This window comes from Salvelinus namaycush, chromosome 13, assembly GCF_016432855.1.
Source record: "Salvelinus namaycush isolate Seneca chromosome 13, SaNama_1.0, whole genome shotgun sequence".
NCBI lineage: Eukaryota > Metazoa > Chordata > Actinopteri > Salmoniformes > Salmonidae > Salvelinus > Salvelinus namaycush.
In genome coordinates, this window is record NC_052319.1 from 32,289,246 (window position 1) to 32,303,605 (window position 14,360).

A 14,360-nucleotide genomic window follows, 5' to 3' on the forward strand; every position below is an offset into this window, starting at 1 on the left:
GGTTTTGGCCTTTCTAGGGAGTTTTTCCTAGCCACCGTGCTTCTACACCTGCATTGCTTGCTGTTTTATTAGAGTAGAGTAAATATTGGATAACATTTTTTTGTGACAGGCCAGATTTAAACAGCACATTTATTAAAATGTTGACAAAACAAAGTATATTTGTGTGTCGGTCAAATTAATTATGAAAGAAATGTCAGTGGAAACACCTTTAATAGCAAATATTGATATAATAACTATCATATTGAAGTAAACTTGGAGTCACGTGATGATTCCTTGTGTGGTCCTCCAACTACAACTCAGGAAAGCATGTTTATTAGGCTACAGATTAAATAAATTATGTTAACTTCACAGGGTGGTGAAAGTGCACGGGGATGAGCTTGATGCTTATTCTGGTGCTTGGCTACTACTTGACACAACATTTGTTGTGACAAAACCATCAATAGAGTTCAAAATACAACGGAAACCCATTTCCATTTAAAAGATTTTTTATTTTTTATTTTACTAGGCAAGTCAGTTAAGAACAAATTCTTATTTACATTGACAGCCTACACTGGCCAAACTCGGACGACACTGGGCCAATGGTGTGCCGTCCGATTCAGTCTGGATTCGAACCAAGTTGTCTAGCACTAAAATGCAGTGTCTTATACCACTGCGCCACTTGGGAGCCCCAAGTGCGTGATCTGTTGTATTTTGAGTTTTGATATTTTGCAAGCATGTTAAGTAGTACAGACATAGCTCATCCAAGGGTAATGAGTCAAGTTTGTCCTGATGGTGGTGCTGTGGGGCCATAGGGCTTCAACCCCACCATGGCTGCATGCAACTATGTTTTTGTTTTATTGTTTTATTCTTATTGTCAGTTTGAGTCTGATTCCATGGCGAGATGAGAGTGTAGGTTTACACCCATACTCATCATTTACATCCATAAAGTAAGGTCTATTTGAGGTAAGTGAATTCACAAGAAGGTTAGTCATTGCTAGGTAACATTATTATTATAATACTGGTAATCCCACAGAGTAACTCGTTCAGTTCTAATAACAAACCTGGCTGTGAAGTCATCCAATGAACACAACCACAGACAAATTTCTAAATCAAGGACATATCATTTCCCTCTATCCAGGACATGCTGTGCAAATCAAACTCACATCTTAAAGCTCTTTCCCGAAACCCACTATACAATTGAACACTGGCCTATGTTATTAACCACAGATGTACAGTGAAGGTAAATACAATGAACCGTAAATGTTGTGGTTCTGTTGTAACACGTTTAATAAGAAAATATAACGTTTAATCTTGTGAAGGATCAAATGTGGTGATATTTATTTATTTCACAATACTTGGCTCTTGTGGCATGTTAAATACTAACTGCTTTGGATTACGTTGTGTGATTAGTACTGTCAAGAGCCTGAGTTGAGTCTTTCTTCCCATTTCTGTAGTTTCCCATGCTTCGCAGTATGTTGGAAACACCCGCTTTTAGCTACAGAAAGTCAACATACAAGAATACCCTTAGAGTCTGCGAGAGCGGGGGCGGAAGATGACTCATCGGCTGACAACATGGTAATGACTGGACCGGAAACGACTAATGAGAGCACAGCACAAGAGAACACCACAGCAACTGTCACAAGTTCCGCTGCAACAGCGGGCCACAAACAGATGCAGGTATGTGTCTGTGGTTGGAGGAAAGTTACATCACACCATGGGTTGAGGATCCACCAGGGGAAGAAGGGGTGTTTGGGTAAAGAGAGACAGAGGCCTCGCATTGATCACTTTCTGCGAAAGCGATCAAATCAGTCGAATGAAGCACAGCAACTGGACACAAACCATAGTTTGCAGTGCATCAGTACCACTGTCATGGAGGACGTAAACTCAAGCACCGAAGTAACAACTGAGGTGGAACCAACAACAGGAGTGGAACTCACCCAGCCTCCCAGACCTGCAGTCGAGAGGAGACTACCAGGGCACAGACCGTATGTGAAGTGGCCTGGCGCCAGTGACAAGAAGTTGTGGGAAGCAGTGAATACTGACCTTACCTTGACCCTCGAGAAACTTCGAGGCACAGTGGAGAAGAAGTTGGAGAGGATGGGGGACATAATCTATGAGTACGAGGCAGAAAGCTTTGGAGTGCAAGAGGCAAAAGGCGGGAGAAAGGTTCCAACCCCACCAGTTTCCAGGAGGCAACAAGAAATCAAGCGCCTCGTTCAAGAAAGGAGACAGCTTAAGAAACAGTGGAAGAAGGCCTCGGAAATGGAAAAGGAGGGCACACTTCAGGCTGACATTAAAACCCGGTTGGCATCCCTCCGTAGAGCAGAGAACCTACGGAAATGCAGAAGGAAGAAAGAAACTAGAACTCGATTCTATAAAGATCCCTTCAAGTTCCTTAAAAGTCTCTTCACGAAGGAAAAAAGTGGAGCTCTAAAAACAACAAAGAAAGACCTAGAGGAGCACCTGATAACAACAAACTTTGACTCAAAGCGACATGAACATCTGGCCATCCCATCAGATATCCCACCCATTGAACCCCCGGAACATCATATTGAGACCAGCCCTCCGACATGGAAAGAGGTGGAAAACACAGTTCGACAGGCAAGAACAGCATCAGCCCCGGGGCCAAATGGAGTCCCGTACAAAGTGTATAAGAACGCACCAGACGTCCTGAGGGTCCTCTGGAGGCTTATGAGAACAGCTTGGCAAAAGAAGATAATACCCAAAGTGTGGCGTAGGGCAGGCGGGGTCCTGATCCCTAAGGAGAAGGATGCAGTGAACATCAGCCAATTCCGCCCAATCTCCTTACTGAATGTCGAGGGTAAAATCTTCTTTAGGGTCATTGCCCAGAGGATGGCCGAGTACCTGCAAAGGAATGCGTACGTCGATACATCTGTACAGAAGGCAGGAATATCAGGGTTCTCTGGCTGCTTGGAACATTCCAGCATGATCTGGCACCAGATCCAAATGGCCAAGGTGGAGAAAAGGGACCTCCATGTAGTCTTCCTCGACCTCGCCAATGCATTTGGCTCTGTGCCCCATGAACTCCTGTGGTCTGCCTTCAGATTTGTCCACATACCGGACACCATCACAACCCTGGTGAAGTCGTACTTCCAGGATCTGCAGTTCTGCTTCACCACCTCATGGCAGTGCCATAATGTAGGTATAATGGCGGGATGTACCATTTCTCCGTTGGCATTCATAATGGCAATGGAGGTTATCATCAGATCCTCAAAATGGGTTGCTGGTGGACAGCGAGTCGACTCTGAATTCCGCCTCCCTCCACTCAGAGCCTACATGGACGACATTAAAACATTGACCACCACTGTCCCATGCACCAGGAGACTGCTCAGAAAACTCGAGAAGAACATCAGCTGGGCCCGTATGAAGATTAAACCATCCAAGTCACGCAGCATCTCGATTGTGAAGGGAGTACTCTCTGACCTGAAATTCTTCATCGGAGATGACCAAATCCCAACAGTGTCTGAGCAGCCGGTAAAAAGCCTTGGAAGGTGGTATGATGCAAGCCTGAAGGACAAAGACCAGGTGCAACAGCTGCGCAAAGACATCAGTAGTAGCCTACAGTCCATCGACAACACCCAGCTACCTGGAAAGTTAAAGGCCTGGTGTCTGCAGTTTGGTCTCCTACCCCGGGTGTTGTGGCCCCTAGCAGTGTATGAGGTTCCAATCTCAACAGTGGAGAAGATGGAAAGAGGAGTCACAGGCTACTTAAAGAAGTGGCTCGGAGTTCCACGATGCCTTACCACCATAGGCCTCTATGGAGATGGTGTCCTCAAGCTGCCCCTCACCAGTCTAACAGAGGAATTCAAGTGTGCAAAAACCAGGGTCCAGATGACACTGAATGAATCTCGAGACCCAGTGGTGAGCAACAACGCGCCGACCTTGGCAACTGGGCGCAAATGGAGGCCAGGAAAAGCAGTCCAGGAGGCAACAGCAGCCCTCAGACATGCTGACATTTTGGGTCATGTTCAGCAAGGGAGAGGAGGCCTTGGGCTAACTAGCCGTGCTGCTTGGAGTAAGGCCACTGCACCAGAGCGGCGGAAGATGGTAGTGCAGGAAGTACCCCTTCAGGAGGAGGCTGCAAGGTGGGCCAAGGCAGTCTCTCTTGCCAAACAGGGACAGTGGACTCGATGGGACAGTGTGGAGAAGAGGAAGATCAGCTGGAAGGATCTGTGGGCCATGGAAGCGAGGCGGTTGAGCTTTTCCATCAGAGCAACATATGACGTCCTTCCAACACCAGTTAATCTTCACCAATGGTATGGTGAAGATCCGGACTGTGCCCTCTGTTCCATGCCAGCCAACCTCAGGCACATTCTCACAGGGTGTAAAACAAGCCTCACCCAAGGACGCTACACTTGGCGTCACAACCAAGTCCACTACTGACGATGCGCTCCCCAAATTTCACCAGTCTCACTGTTCATGAACTCTTGGAAGTGCTTGCACAAAGGATAGTGACATCTCATCCTGTGTTCTTGGAATCACTGGTGTTGTTCTCTTCTGGCAGTGTGACCATCAGACTGGGCATTGCTCTCCTGTAGGGGAGAGGAGAGGAGTGGAGAAGAATGGAGAGAACAGTGAAAATAGAGAGGAGGTAAAGAAGAAGATAAGGGCAGCAAAAAGATGCGAGGCAAAAGAAGAGTTGAAAAGAGTAGTGGTGAAGAGAATAGAGATGAAGAGAGTAGAGGTACGTGAAGAGAGGAGACAATGGTGACTTGTTTAAGAAAAGGTAGAGGCTGCGCGACCTGTGTTTATTGCGTAAATTAACACATGCGCAGAACGTCAGGACTTTTTTAGAAAACTGAAAAGGTGTTCTGGGGAGAGACAAACACAGTTCGGGCAGCCACTCCATTTAGAAAAATGATCAGGTGCTTTAAGCTGCTGACCTCTCCTAGCCTTTCACAATGACTTCTGTCTCCTTAGCCCGTCCGGCGGTTTCTTCGAGCTAACACAATAAATAGACCTTATTATTAGATAATAGCTCCAACATCCCAAAATGTAATAAGATGATTTGGTTTGGAGTGTTAAATAGCTGATACATCCCCTTCATCTTCCTCAACCTTGTCATTAGACATTATAAACATATTATTACATAGCAAAAAGTATCTGAGATGGGTTAGTCACAGAATAACGGTGGACAATAATGTAGTCACATACCCGTGATGATGCCTGGAAGTGGTGAACTCCTGGGATATAGTCCAGAAAAAGAAAACATGGATTTGAACGCAAAATTGATTTTTAGAAACTGAAGTTACCAAGGAAATGTTCTGTATTTGCACCAGTACCATAAAAGTGCAGGAGCAGCAACAATCAAACATAGAATGACAACAAGTAGAACCCAACAGGCAGCAGAGGTCTCTGTGAGGAGAGAGGGAATACAGTTATTATAAGCAATCAGTTAAGCAACAACGTGTGTGCGTCAGTGAATATGTTTGTGTAAGGTGCATGTGTCAGGTGCTTCTCACCACAGGAAGTGTGTACATAGAGGAAGCCAGTTGCTCGTCCATAGGGGTTGGAGGCCTCACAGACACAGAGACCATTCAGCTCAGAGCTGAGACTGAGGAGGATTAGTGTGCCTCCCTCTGCTCTCACTGAAGAGCCAGGCCATGACTGGCCCACTCTGGGGAGGGAGTGGAGGACAATGTATGAGAGTGTGTGTGTGTTTCTGCATGAGTTCAGTATGTTTATTTTTGTTAACCTTTATTTAACTTGGCAAGGCAGTTAAGAACAAATTCTTATTTACAATGACAGCTGACACCACACCAGCCAAATGACTCTGGGCCAATTGTGCACCGCAAAATGGGACTCCCAATCACAGCCGGTTGTGATACAGTCTGGATTTGAACCAGGTTGTCTGTAGTGACACCCTTAGCACGGAGATGCCCATGAATGATCATGTGTATGGATGTGTTCATACCACTACCTCTAACTTCAACACCTACAAGGCCTGTGAAACCAGTTAAGTAGACAGGCAAAGGCATGATAGGGCAGCATAATTCAACAACTGTTCTTCAGATATGAACATACTGAAGCTTCAAGCTCATTTATATTGTATGTCTTAACAAGTACAGCTAACATTTGCGTTTAAACTGGCTTGAGGGGAAATCCGTTTGAAATTAATCACTTTTCGACAGCATCCCTTTGATTCAAACAAAACTTTCCATACATGTTTGTCCATGGTAGAAGTGGTCAGACAGTGACTTTTTGGACCTGAATGTATCCAAGAGCATGTTGTCTCAACCGATGACAGGCACAACACAAAAATCTCACATCATGTAAAATAGGGTCTAAGCTACAACATATTTTTTTAGATAATTGACGTTTAAGGTTTTCGAGAAATTCTAAAATAGTTTGACAACCCTGTTTGTAGGCTTTTAAATGATATCAATATCAACTATTTATATTTTCCAGTGATGAAGAGATGGATGTCTCATGGTATTGTGGGGTAAGCAAAATAGATCAACTTTGATCACCTTTATCTCCTAAATGTTTTGGCATTCAGGTCCAAAAAGTAACTTTCTGACCACTTCTACAATGGGCAAATGCTGTATGTATGGACGGTTTTGCTCAAATCAAAAGTGGTACTGTCAAAGTGATTGAATTGAAATGGATTTACCCTTGAAGTAGTTTACATAGGAGTGAGTACCTGCTCAAGGTGTAGTTGGGTTGTGGGTTTCCGTCTGCTACACATAGGACTGAGGTTTGAGAGGTCTCACTAAGAGTAATGTTCACTGCCTGAGGTGGATCTATGAGAGACAGACAGACAGAGAGAGAGAGAGTCCGCAAGGTGGTTACAGTTACTGCAGCTATAGAATGTAAATAGACCTACACATCCATACCAAGACAAATACTGTATATGACACCCATGACAGTGACAGTCTCTAAGCAGTGGACAGGGATGGAACCTTCATCCACAGATGACGCAACACTCTAAGAATTCAGTCACTTGTGAATCTGGTCTTCCTTTTCAGTTCGATAGATTACTTTCAGTCTATAGTGTAGGACAGTAGTAGTAGAATATACTTACAGTGGATGTCTATAGTGTAGAACAGTGGTAGTAGAATATACTTACAGTGGATGTTGATGGTGTAGAAAAGTGCTAGTAGAATATATTTACAGTGGATGTTTATAGTGTAGAACAGTGGTAGTAGAATATACTTACAGTGGATGTTGATGGTGTAGGACAGTGGTAGTAGAATATACTTACAGTGGATGTTTATAGTGTAGGACAGTGGTAGTAGAATATACTTACAGTGGATGTCTGTGGTGTAGAAAAATGCTAGTAGAATATATTTACAGTGGATGTCTATAGTGTAGGACAGTGGTAGTAGAATATACTTACAGTGGATGTTTATAGTGTAGGACAGTGGTAGTAGAATATACTTACAGTGGATGTCTGTGGTGTAGAAAAATGCTAGTAGAATATATTTACAGTGGATGTCTATAGTGTAGAAAAGTGCTAGTAGAATATATTTACAGTGGATGTTTATAGTGTAGGACAGTGGTAGTAGAATATACTTACAGTGGATGTTTATAGTGTAGGACAGTGGTAGTAGAATATATTTACAGTGGATGTTTACAGTGTAGGACAGTGGTAGTAGAATATACTTACAGTGGATGTTTATTGTATAGGACAGTGGTAGTAGAATATACTTACAGTGGATGTTTATAGTGTAGGACAGTGGTAGTAGAATATATTTACAGTGGATGTTTATAGTGTAGGACAGTGGTAGTAGAATATACTTACAGTGGATGTTTATAGTATAGGACAGTGGTAGTAGAATATACTTACAGTGGATGTTTATAGTGTAGGACAGTGGTAGTAGAATATACTTACAGTGGATGTCTATGGTTTAGGACAGTGGTAGTATAATATACGTACAGTGGATGTCTATGGTGTAGTTGAAGATCCTATCTGTTGCCAGGGCAGACTGGTTGACCACACACTGGACCTGTTGCTGATTGGCTGCTCTGGTTGGCACCCCGAGCAGGTGGCTGAGTACTGTGGTGGTGCCGTTGGCGTGCTGGGTGGAGTTAGTCACTGTCTTCAACAAACTGCCAAATGTACCGGTCTTCCACTTTACATCTGCCTGTGGCTTGGCACCAGCAGCCACACAGGTTGCCAGGATAACCTCTTTCTCCCCAATGACAGGAGTAACATCGACTGTCACACTCACCACTGGAGGAACTATGACAAGAAAACAAACCAAAAAATTGAAAACAGAAAACATGCCACTAATTATAAATGTGGAACTATACATGAAAAAGGATTCACAGCCCAGTGATTATGGGAGAGGGATGTTTCTGGAAAAGTGGTGAATATATTCCCAAGTTATTTAACACTCGACCATTAGGAGAAATATATATTGAGACGTGTGTGCTCTCCTTGTTACAACCTCGGCGTTAAGAGGATAGAGGTACATTTTTTGCCAGGCCAAATGTGTAGATAAGATTGACAATACACACAGTATTTCTACACACTCAAAGTTCTTACCAAGCACAGTCAGAGATATCTCTGTATTGTATGCTCCACTGGGAAAAACATTGAAGATCCATGTGAAGGTGCCTTCATCCAACAGTCTGACAGCTGTTATTCGAATAGATCCAAGGTTCTCTGATGGGTTCCCAATAAGCTGGACTCTACCTGCCAATCCATTTGGTACAACAAAGCCAGTAACCCCATTTGGATGAATCAGCATCAAATTATGTTTTTCATCCTTAGTACTTTTCAGCCATGTTATCTGTTTAAGCTCCTGTGTTCTCTCTATCAGTCTGCAGGATAAGTCCACATCCTCCCCCTGTACCACAGTCCTGCATTCACCAATGACCCGTGTACCTGAAGAGAAAACACAAGCCAAAAAAACATTCCAAAAGATACCTGTAGAATAGATGTTTATGAACTCTAATAAACAGATGTTACCTAAACACACAGACAAGACCATTATTAGTATTTAGATGTGTTTATTAACTATGATATCCCATTAATGCTGAAATGTGGCTATTGCAACAACAAATGTGCCAACTGCTCAATCTTTGACCCTAACCCCATTTGAGCAGCCATAGTCAGAGATGGCTAAAGCACATACTGATCTGGGACCAGTCGAGGCTGAAACTACTTAGTGAATATGTTATTAGATTATTAAGCCAAAGGCCCCGACTCTATTCTTACACTTAATCAAGAGTAAGATATTCAAGACATTCCTAGATACTTGTGCATGCTCAGCATGTCTCAAAACATACTAAGTTAAAAACATAGTAAACATGCTGAGGTAAAAACATAGTAAACATAATGATTTAAAACATAGTAAACATACTGAGCTAATATGTGTGCCTTATCGTACCCTAAAAGTACCAGGACTGCAATTTAATGGTGGGGCTTTGTTGTTGTTATTGTCCTTGCATTGTGTCAACATTAAAAGAGAGAAAAAAACATGCACTCAAAAGTATGGCATTTTATGACATCAATCGGAAACCTACTTTCTGTATTCCTCTGGATGATGAGTAGAATCACACAGCACAGCTTCCGTAACATGCTTTGCTCTTCTCATTGCTAGGGTCATAGGGGAAATGTAATAATAGAATTATATTACATTTTGAGATTGGCGTTTTGTAATAATGAGGACCTGTTAATTGTTTATGTACGACAGTTATGTAGGCTAAGCTACATCGAATGCTAAAGTATGTTGAATACAATGCTAATTATTCGAGCAATGGTCTGCAATCTTTACTCTTTGATGGAGACTATGCACATCTTGCAATGTAGCCTACACCTTATTACAAAAATAAACAAACAGTCCTACATTGGTCAGTAATAATGGAACAAAACAGATGCAACTGTAAATGTAATAGGCCACAAACCTTTGATGAATGTAAGTTCTTCTGCTGAAGCAGCCGACACCGTTTGTGCTGCCAGAATAACGCTCCCGTAGGAAAACGCTTATTCAGTAAAGGTGTCCAACCGAAAATGTTCTTCTTCTTCAAAAAGGTTTAACATCGGTTGGCATCGAATAAATGTTGCATTACCGCCACCTACTAGACTGGAGTATAACTCCTTTATACTTTGCTTAAAAAAATAGACAAAAATAAATAGACAAATACCCTACCATCTAACCCTACACTCACTTAAATCAAAAATAAAAACACCACCCTACTCCACTATTTAAATATATTTAGTCCTACCTCAGGCCAACAGGCTGAAAGCATGGGACGCCACCACTTAACAAATCAAATCAAATCACAGGTGTAGTAGACCTTACAGTGAAATGCTTACTTACAAGCCCTTAACCAACAATGCAGTTTTAAGAAAAATAAGTGTTAAGAAATATTTTCTAAAATAAACTTTAAAGAAGAACATTTGTAAAATAACAAATAATTAAAGAGCAACAATAAAATAACAGTAGAGGGGTTATATACAGGGGGAACCGGTACAGAGTCAATGTGCAAGGGCACAGGTTAGTCGAGGTAATTTAGGTAATATGTACATGTAGGTAGTGGTAAAGTGACTATGCCGTGCGGTAGCAGAAAGAAAAGTCTATGACTAGGGTGGCTTAAGTCTTTGCCAATTTTAGGACCTCCCTCTGACACCGCCTGGTAAAGAGATCCTTGATGGCAGGAAGCTTGGCCCCATTGATGTACTGGGCCATACGCACTACCCTCTGTAGTGCCTTGCGGTCGAAGGCCGAGCAGTTGCAATACCAGGCAGTGATGCAACAAGTCAGGATGCTCTCGATGGTGCAGCTGTAGAACATTTTGCCCATGCCAAATAAGTGTTGTCGTGCCCTCTTCATGACTGTCTTGGTGTGTTTGGACAAGGATAGTTTGTTGGTAATGAGGACACCAAGGAACTTGAAGCTCGCAGCCTGCTCCACTACAGACCCGTCGATGAGAATGGGGGCGTGCTTGGTCCTCCTTCCCCTGTATTCCACAATCATCTACTTTGTCCTGATCACGTTGAGGGAGAGGCTATTATCCTGGCAGCACACTACCAGTTCTCTGACCTCCCTATAGGCTGTCTCATCGTTGTCGGTGATCAGGCCTACCACTGTTGTGTCGTCTGCAAACTTAATGATGGTGTTGGAGTCGTGCTTGGCCATGCACTCATGGGTGAACAGGGAGTACAGGAGGGGACTGAGCACACACTCCTGAGGGGCCCAGTGTTGAGGATCAGCGTGGCAGATGTGTTGTTACCTACCCTTACCACCTGGGGGCGGCCGGTCAGGAAGTCCAGGATCCAGTTGCAGAGGGAGGTGTTTAGTCCCAGGGTTCTTAGCTTAGTGATGAGCTTTGAGGGCACTATGGTGTTGAACGCTGAGCTGTAGTCAATGAATGGCATTCTCCTGTAGATTTTCCTTTTGTCTAGGTGAGAAAGGGCAGTGTTGAGTACAATAGAGATTGCATCATCTGTGGATCTTTTGGGGCGGTATGAAAATTGAGTGGGTCTAGGGCTTCTGGGATAATGGTGTTGATGTGAGCCATGACCAGCCTTTCAAGCATTTCATGGCTACAAATGTGAGTGCTACGGGTCGGTAGTCATTTAGGCAGGTTACCTTGGTGTTCTTGGAAACAAGGGCGTTGGTGGTCTGCTTGTGGCTATACAGGGGGTACCAGTACAAATCAAATCAAAGTTTATTTGTCACGTGCGCCGAATACAACAGTGAAATGCTTACTTACAGACACCGGTTAGTCAGGCTTATTGAGGTAGTATGTACATGTAGGTATGGTTAAAGTGACAATGCATATATGATGAACAGAGAGTAGCAGTAGCGTAAAAAGAGGGGTTGGCGGGTGGGTGACACAATGCAGATAGCCCGGTTATCCAATGTGCGGGAGCACTGGTTGGTCAGTCCAATTGAGGTAGTATGTACATGAATGTATAGTTAAAGTGACTATGCACATAAGATAAACAAAGAATAGCAGCAGCGTAAAAAAGGGGTTGGGGAGGGGGGCACAAAATGCAAATAGTCCAGGTAACCATTCGGTTACCTGTTCAGGAGTCTTATGGCTTGGGGGTAAAAACTATTGAGAAGCCTTTTTGTCCTAGACTTGGCCCTCCGGTACCGCTTGCCATGCGGTAGTAGAGAGAACAGTCTATGACTGGGGTGGCTGGAGTCTTTGACAATTTTTAGGGCCTTCCTCTGACACTGCCTGGTGTAGAGGTCCTGGATGGCAGCCAGCTTTGCCCCAGTGATGTACTGGGCCGTACGCACTACCCTCTGAAGTGCCTTGCGGTTGGAGGCCGAGCAATTGCCGTACCAGGCAGTGATGCAACCGGTCAAGATGCGCTCAATGTTGCAGCTGTAGAACCTTTTGAGGATCTCAGGACCCATGCCAAATCGTTTTAGTTTCCTGAGGGGGAATAGGCTTTGTTGTGCCCTCTTCACGACTGTCTTGTTTTTTTTTGACCATTCTAGTTTGTTGTTGATGTGGACACCAAGGAACTTGAAGCTCTCAACCTGCTCCACTATAGCCCCGTCGATGAGAATGGGGGCGTGCTCGGTGCTCCTTTTCCTGTAGTCCACAATCATCTCCTTAGTCTTGTGTGGAGTAAACAGCTGATGCTCTCATGCATGCTTCAGTGTTGCTTGCCTCGAAGCAAGCATAGTTGTCATTTAGCTCATCTGGTAGGCTCGTGTCACTCAGCAGCTCACGGCTGTGCTTCCCTTTGTAGTCCGTAATAGTTTGCAAGCTCTGCCACATCTGACGAGCATCAGAGCCGGTGTAGTATGATTCAATCTTAGTCCTGTTTTGATGCTTTGTCGGAGGGCATAGCGGTTTTTCTTATAAGCGTCCATGAACATGGCAGCTCTACCCTTTAGCTCAGTGCGGATGTTGCCTGTAATCCATGGCTTCTGGTTGGGGTATGTACGTATGGTCAATGCGTGGACCACGTCATCGATGCACTTATTTTTTATTTAACGTTCATTTAGCTTGACAAGTCAGTTAAGAACAAATTCATATTTACAATGACGGCCTACACCGGCTAAACCCGGACCACGCTGGGAACATTGTGCGCCACCCTATGGACTACCAATCACGGCCGGTTGTGATACAGCCTGGAATCAAACTAGGGTGTCTGTAGTGACTCCTCAAGCACTGAGATGCTGTGCCTTAGACCGCTGCACCACTCGGGAGCCCAGTGATTGATGAAGCCACTGTCGGATGTGGTGTACTCCTCAATGCCATCAAAAGAGTCCCGGAACATATTCCAGGCTGTGCTAGCAAAACAGTCCTGAAGCTTAGCATCTGCGGCATCTGACCACGTCCTTATTTAGCAAGTCACTGGTGCTTACTGCTTTAGTTTTTGCTTGTAAGCAGGTATCAGGAGGATAGAGTTATGGTCAGATTTGCCAAACGGAGGGCGAGCGAGAGCTTTGTACGCGTCTCTGTGTGTGGAGTAAAGGTGGTCCAGAGTTTTTTCCCTCTAGTTGCACATGTAACATGCTAGTATAAATGAGGTAAAACGGATTGAAGTTTCCCTGCATTAAAGTCCCCGGCCACTAGGAACGCCGCCTCTGCAAGAGCATTTTCCTGTTTGCTTACAGCTCGTTGAGTGCGGTCTTAGTGCCAGCATTGGTTTGTGTTGGTAAATAGACAGCTACGAAAAATATAGATGAAAAATCTCTTGGGAAATAGTGTGGTCTACAGCTTATCATGAGATACTCTGTCTCAGGTAAGCAAAACCTAGAGTGTTCCTTAATATTAGATTTCATGCACCAGCTGTTATTTACAAATAGACACAGACCAGCTGTTCTATGTTGCCGATAGACCGAAAACCCAGCCAGCTGTATGTTATCCATGTCGTCGTTCAGCCACAACTCGGTGAAACATAAGATATTACAGTTTTTAATGTCCCGTTTTTAGGATAGTCTTGATCGGAGCTCATCCATTTTATTATCCAGTGATTGCACATTGGCTAATAGAACTGATGGTAAAGGCGGTTTACTCAGTTGCCGTCGAATCCTTACAAGGCACCCCGAACTACGTCCCTGATATCTGTCTCTTCTTTATGCGAATAACAGGGATTTGGGCCTTGTTGGGTGTTTGAAGGAAATCCTTCATTTTTGACTCATTAAAGAAACAATCTTTTTCCAGTACGAGTTGAGTAATCGCTGTCCTGATATCCAGAATCTCTTTTCGGTCATAAGAGACGGTGGCAGAAACATTATGTACAAAATAAGTTATGAATAACGCAACAAAAAAAACATACAGTAGCACAATTGGTTAGGAGCCCATAAAACGGCAGCCATCTCCTCTGGCGTCATCACACCCTGTAGTCTCGCACACCCAAATACCTCTCTGCAGTTGCCACCACAACATCAATTTTCTGCGACTTATGTTCCATCCCTGCAGTACAGATGATAACT

The 14,360-nt window shown here is 43.8% G+C and overlaps 1 protein-coding gene across 2 annotated transcripts; it reads right to left on the bottom strand.

Moving 5' to 3' along the window:
* Positions 1-546: 546 nt before the first annotated feature.
* Positions 547-9,955, bottom strand: LOC120058446 (nectin-3-like). 2 transcript variants are annotated; one of them, XM_039007108.1, is made up of 9 exons: positions 9,856-9,955; positions 9,475-9,547; positions 8,492-8,833; positions 7,880-8,185; positions 6,644-6,743; positions 5,463-5,617; positions 5,283-5,355; positions 5,155-5,183; positions 547-4,532 (listed from the first exon to the last, which is right to left on the bottom strand). In XM_039007108.1, exons 2-9 carry the CDS (start codon positions 9,527-9,529, stop codon positions 4,513-4,515), a joined length of 1,080 nt encoding a protein of 359 aa, XP_038863036.1. In that variant the 5' UTR covers positions 9,530-9,547; positions 9,856-9,955; the 3' UTR covers positions 547-4,512. The 2 variants fall into 2 exon arrangements, with proteins under 2 accessions (XP_038863036.1, XP_038863035.1); XM_039007107.1 differs by lacking the exon at positions 547-4,532 and adding an exon at positions 4,547-4,942.
* Between the last annotated feature and the right edge of the window lie 4,405 nt (positions 9,956-14,360).

Excerpts from the sequence above, each read along its gene's own strand:
- LOC120058446 (XM_039007107.1), bottom strand. The coding sequence starts at position 9,529 with ATGTTACGGAAGCTGTGCTGTGTGATTCTACTCATCATCCAGAGGAAT. Across the intron at positions 5,618-6,643 it reads CCCAACTACACCTTGAGCAG|AGTGGGCCAGTCATGGCCTG; the intron begins GTACTCACTCCT and ends CTCCCTCCCCAG. Across the intron at positions 4,943-5,154 it reads ACTTCCAGGCATCATCACGG|CTCGAAGAAACCGCCGGACG; the intron begins GTATGTGACTAC and ends TTATTGTGTTAG.